Consider the following 6,000-nt stretch of genomic DNA (forward strand, 5'->3'; position numbering starts at 1 on the left):
CGTAAAACGTAAACCATGCCGAGGATGAGACGCAGAAAAGAAGTGGACAGGACGAACGCGGACTTGCAACTGTTTATTGAAGCATAGCCTAAATCTTTTGTTGACAATGTTGCACATGCGTGCCAAGTGCTCACTACTTTACCGAATTTAAGAATTTGTATACAGAAGGATAGAAGTCTATTTGGGCTGCTTCGAAGATTTCACATGCTTTATTATCCTTGGCACCTCCGATTATTTTTTTCTGCTCGAAGCGGTAAATGAGAGACAATATTTTGGCAAATGCATGCTGCTTCAAGGAATTCCTGTGCTCTTGCAGATGCATATTAATGCAGCATCCCGTTTGCCTCAAGTAAACTGAACTGCAGCTCAGCGGGATTTCATAGGCTACTTCTATTTCGCAGGGCAGATATTTTATTCTATGGTTCATTCCACAGCCTTCTTTCCTTTGTAAATCTTTATTGTGTCAGTTGGCACAGATGTGAAAACTTGCAGGGCGCAAAGACCATGTCTACACCAAACTGTCTTGCTACTCCTATCAGGCTGTACATAGGGTAGTAGGTACTTTGAATTTCCACCTTTTGCGGTTGTCAGTTTCCTGTGCACAAGTTTTCAACACAGCCTTGGCAATAGCCTCAAGAAGAGCAGGGGGAAATCCTGCAAAACGTAGGCATCCCACTTGAGCAGAAAAACTGAGTTGAACCTTGTCAGAACAGGACTTAACAAGTGACAACCTCAGACAAGAGAAACTGATTTTCTTCTTGACAAGCTTAGTGACATGAGTCATGGCGTAAAACAGCCTTTTTGGACCTAGGCATATACGCCCAACAGAGGTGATCTGTTTCATTGGAAAGCAATCTAAGATTCAAGAACTGCAAACGAGAATTTTTAGGTAATTTGAACGCTGGAGGCAGTAGATTTAGGTCGTTAAAGCTTTGTTAGCGACTACTTGTAGGTCGTCGTCTGGGTTGGTTATTAAAAGAATTAAAAAGTCATTGATGCATCTGAAAACCCACACAATTCAGTCATCAGTTAGCTCTCATGCAAGTGAACAGTCAACTTCAGCTAAAAGCATCTGTGAGAATTGGGGCCACATTTGACCGCTTTAAGTTCCTGCTACAGCAACTAGCCCCTCATCGCACACTCTTGTAACATTGTTTCTGCATAAAAATGCCATAGTACTATTCTCACTTTCCATACTTTAGCCGTGCTGAACCACGACTATGTACATAAATTTGATGAAACAGTCTATATGTCACTGTGATAGCTAGTTGAGAAACAAATCCTGTTAAGACAGTATGTATCTACAGGAGGTCTAGGGCCTGTCAAACTCTATGTAGCTTTTTTCTTTGCTTCTTTATATACCATTCAAATGAATAGGGCTATTCCTGCCTTCACTTTTCTTGACAGCACAGCTAGGCATCTGCTCTTCATTCGTGCAGGAAATCCAGCAATGGTTTTCATTTTCGGTAATGTAGCACTACCCACTTTGATGCCACAGAAGTAGAGGTGGTTAGAGTTTGCAAGAGGAGTTTAAGCGAATTTACAAGCCTTTACAGAGAATTTACAGAGAAGGCATAAAGTCAATGTCCAATACAACTGTATGAACCAAAACATGAATCCATAAAAGAGACCTGAAGAAAGCTTTTGACTACCACAATGACAAAAAAGAAAACTTAAAGTGTATAGAGACATGCCTCTGGAAGTCTTCTTCAGTGAGAGTGAGCGTGTAGACAAAAAATGGGTCTGCATCGTCTGTGAGCTGGATCTGGAGTTCCTGAAATATGGAAAGAGAATGGATTCAGGAAAGAGATGACGGTAACCTAACAAGTCCTGCCTCAAAATTAATTTTGCTGACATCTTCAACTGGTGCACATAGAGATAAAACAGTCAGTTATAAAGTTCACTTGAGGTTACCTGCTGCAAAATTCCTCGTTACCTGAGCACTGCTTATAGATAAAAAGATGGATAGGGTAATGACTCTCACATTACGTCATTTAGGAGCAATTTCGGGTCAAACTATACACAGTGCAGTGGTCTGTATGAGTGATAATTGAATCACAGAGGTTCCCCAGAATATACACTGTAGTTGCATCGTTAATCTTTTATATATTGTAAATGAAGCCACTAATGTCACATCTGCTGAAGGAACAGGAGTGGAAGCAGGCTTGAGCATTTTGGAGCAGCTCGGGGAGCAGTAGTAATGCCGTTTTGGAACAGCTTTAGAGCAGTAAAACAAGAATTTTGAGAGCATGCTGATTATGTTTTGGAGCATTTTTTTAGAATCGAACGCTTTTAATAATAACAGTTTTCTATTTCTGACATACAAAAAAAATCCATTTTGATTTTTTTTTTTCAAAGTTCAATGCTTAACTTGACCCTGCATACATCTCTGACAAGGCAAGACAAACAGCTAAAACATGTACAGAGACTTAAAATATCACAGCTGACCTGAACAACAATTTGGAGTAACATTAGCAAATGAAATGGTTTTTTTCTACGCTCCCCATCTGAAAATCATGTCTGCTTAAAAGCTTTTGACCACCTGATAGATTCAAACGTGGAGTTTACCAAAGTACTTTGATGTATGCACTCAAGCACCACCACTAGTTTGGAATTCACATCAGTGAGCAGCACATTTATGCTATCTTGTACACATCGTTTTCGATCCTGTGCTCGTGTCGATAAATTCCTGAGCACTGGTCAGTGCTGCCTGCAAGGAGGATTGAGGTAGCCTTTTCTTCTCTTCAGATTATTTACTTTATAAGCTTCTGCCAGTGGTTCTCGTGTTTTTGTTTTAGCAACGCTGAGGCTGCCTTACGTTCAACACGTTATTAATATGCCCTGTATGGCTTTCCAACACTCTTCAGAAAATTTATAGTCATTTGCACCTTTGTGGCATCGCTCTATAACGCTGCTTTTGCCTCATGTTCCAGGCTTTCAGGTTTGGCAAATTTATTCTTAACAAAGAGGCTCGATGGTGAAGTATGTGCTTGTTTTCACAGCAGAATCATTAGAACAACTCATGTAGTTCATTACAAAAGGTTTTCTACGTCCATTGAGCGGCAAAACCAGGTTCTGCTAAATTTGATTGCGAAATATTAAGGTTTGGAGCAGTTTTGGGGTAATATTGCATTTTGGAGCAGCATGGAGCAGGGAAAGCAGTTTGGAGCAGAATGGAGCAAATGGAGCAGTACTTCCATCCCTGAAGGAACAAGATTCAGGTAGTAAACAAGGGCTTATTTGGCCACATCCAAGGAGTCAATGCCCTACGTGTGGCAACATGAACTTGGTTTCCTTGAACTATGTAAGCCGATAAGTGTTTTCTCTTGAAGGGGATACTGCTGTCCCTTTCTTTTGCTCAGGCTGCCAATGGCTAATTTTCCGTCTCTTCTCAACAAGTCGTTGGAAATAAACTTTTGAAATTTAATTATATCTATTCTCACAATGTGAGGGTTACGGGAAAAATGCATGCATCATTTCAATTTGCAGAAAAATATAGATAACTTGAGTGGCATTTATGATCAAATGAGTTTGAAACTTCCAGTGCGACACAATAAGTTCACATGGTCGAATTCCACTCAACAAATATTAAGCACGTATGTACCTCCACTCAGTGTTTAGTAAGAATCATCTTGTACCTCCCCCTGCTCTTTTCATATGTGATCTGACAAGCAAAAATAAGGAATATCACTCACTTTTCCGTCAACAATTGATGACTTGCTCTTGCGTATCGTGAGGCACACAGATGAAACACTGAAAGGAAATAGAGCTGCAATCAGCCCAATGTGACAGTCATTCCCACTGCCGCAACACATGAGTTTCCGTTCAATTGCATCTGTGCTCACCATTTTTCTTTGTTTCACTCGTCATGTGATAGATTCGCTGCCACTGAAAGCATATGTGCACCCAAACAATGGTATTCTCTGAACTTAGCCCACTCCCGTACGCGCTCTTGAGGTAAAACTAACTGCTGGCGTCTAGTGATCATGTTTTAATATGCACTTTCAGTGTTCTTTGAGCACCCAATATCGATTTCCTTCGATTATGTGTATACCTTTCACCAGTAACGGTATGCAAAAAGGCACATACCACCATCTAAAGGGACTGTGTGCCATACCACCCTCTGTGGTAAACAGCCACATTATACCAACTGGCATGGGCATGTCAAAAGAAATGAATAGGAAAAGCCGACCCTAAACCGGAGAACTGGGAGGAGAGTAAGTTGACCGACTCAAACTTTTATCAGCACATCAGGCCGGTGGAAAGAGCCTGACGGTCGGCAAAAACCAATGGTATCATGAACTGCGGACACCACCCATATGTTCTTACTGCGTAAAGTTCCCCCTCCTCCTCAACTGCTAGGGCCTCACTTCTGAAGTGTACTGGCGTGCCGAAAATTTCAAAAATCTCCCTGTGTGGAGTACCAAACCCGTAACCAAGCAGGCTATAAAAGAACTGCATTTCTGTTATGACCTCCTTGCCAGTAATCGGAACCGCAGCGATCCCTCCGAAACTCACCGTCGTGCCGTAGCGCAAAAGTCATCTTTGAGCTGGACACTGAGTGTTCGGCAGTACAGGCTCTCACGGTTGGACTCGCTGGTGCCTGTGCCATCTACCCTTCTGTACTGCGAGTCGAGAATCATATCGCCCTGGAGAAGAACAAAAAAAAATCATAAGCGTCCTGGAGCGTCAGAAGACGACACCAACACACAATCGTAACACGCCGCCAAAGGGCGGGCAGATCAAAACGTTGACACCATTCAACGAAACACAGCGACACATCTTTTGCGATCTATCATTGTAGCGATACAAGTACGTTATAACGTTTGTTTTGAGCTTCAAGAGGGCTAAAATAAGTGGAAAGCACACAGACCTTGCTGACAACGCCATCGGTAACATTGAAAAATGACACGCTTTAATGCTATTGGTCGATAACGTGGCTGGCCTGTCGTACTCTACTTGACTGCGTTTCGGCCTATTCAATTGCTTTTAACTAATACAAACAATTTTTACCCATATGCTCTATTTGAATGATAGTGACACATTATACTTTACAAAATAAAATATTTTACACGTACTGTTTAATTTGGTCTTGTATTTGTTTTTTTTTTTAGTACAACACATCGCCACATTGCTGCGTAGCGCTACCTCCGTTAAAAACGTCAACACGTCAACAATAGGGATTAGGCGCCAAGTTCGGCCGTCAAAATGTATCCAAAGTTTTTTATTGCGGTCTTGAGAAGTAAAGCTGCAGATGCCTATTGCTAAACAAAGCCAGGTCTAGCTTTCTGCCGGAAATCTCACCGCAGGTCAATAGCGTCATTATGCCTTTTTCATAAAATTTATCACAACAGCTATCTGAAAGACAGATTACTAACAAGAGCATCTTACATATCGGCACGCATTGGTCACCGCCATAAGGTTGGGGTTCCATCTTGTCACACACAACATTTTCATGATTCATTCATACCCAGAACTTGTGCCAGCTGGAATCACCTTAACCATAATATCATTTTCATGTCAGGTTATAACGCATTTCGCAAAGCTATTGTTCCCCTTTGAATGTTTTTATGCTTGTAACTATGAAAATATTTGGCTTTTACTCCCCTCCCCCCCCCCCCAAAAAAAAAAAAAAAAGGTGTTAAACTGTATCCTCATTGCATTTTGAATACATTGTCTTCTTTATTTTCGGCTATTTCTATATACTTCTATTTTTTTTTCTCTCCTTGTCATTGTTGTATATATTGTACTCTTAATATCCCCCCTCCCCAATGTAATGACCCCCAGGCCTGCGTGTAAAACAAATAAATAAACTGTGTAAAGGAATGCGAAGAGAAGTTAGAATGCGCCGCTTTCAGCCATGCTCAACTCATGTATCGCCGTGAAGTCTTAGCCTAACTGTAGCTTCTATTTCCAACACTAAGCACACTTGGATGCAAAGTTAGTTTGCAGATATCTCAACTGAGATGGTGGCATAACTTATACGCTGTGCATATAGTT

General features: G+C 41.2%; 1 protein-coding gene across 4 annotated transcripts in view; it reads right to left on the reverse strand.

Annotated features, from left to right (window-relative positions):
- LOC146181985 (spindle assembly abnormal protein 6 homolog) overlaps positions 1–4,957 on the reverse strand; it is a 32,493-nt gene extending 27,536 nt beyond the window's left edge. For 3 of the 4 annotated variants that reach the window (XR_014700322.1, XM_084576989.1, XM_084576987.1), the window contains exons 1-4: positions 4,874–4,957; positions 4,519–4,649; positions 3,696–3,753; positions 1,695–1,774 (exon numbers count right to left, since the gene is read on the reverse strand). Coding sequence is in view for 3 of the 4 variants with exons in the window: in XM_084576989.1 (XP_084433115.1) it covers positions 1,695–1,774; positions 3,696–3,753; positions 4,519–4,643 (263 nt within the window). In the remaining variant the exon portion in view is untranslated. Of the gene's footprint in view, positions 1–1,694; positions 1,775–3,695; positions 3,754–4,518; positions 4,650–4,711; positions 4,849–4,873 lie in introns of those variants that run through there. The other variant, XM_084576988.1, reaches the window with a different exon arrangement.
- Between the last annotated feature and the right edge of the window lie 1,043 nt (positions 4,958–6,000).

The sequence above is a fragment of the Amblyomma maculatum genome, chromosome 8, assembly GCF_055883805.1.
Source record: "Amblyomma maculatum isolate TAMU_Amacu chromosome 8, ASM5588380v1, whole genome shotgun sequence".
Taxonomy (NCBI): Eukaryota; Metazoa; Arthropoda; class Arachnida; order Ixodida; family Ixodidae; genus Amblyomma; species Amblyomma maculatum.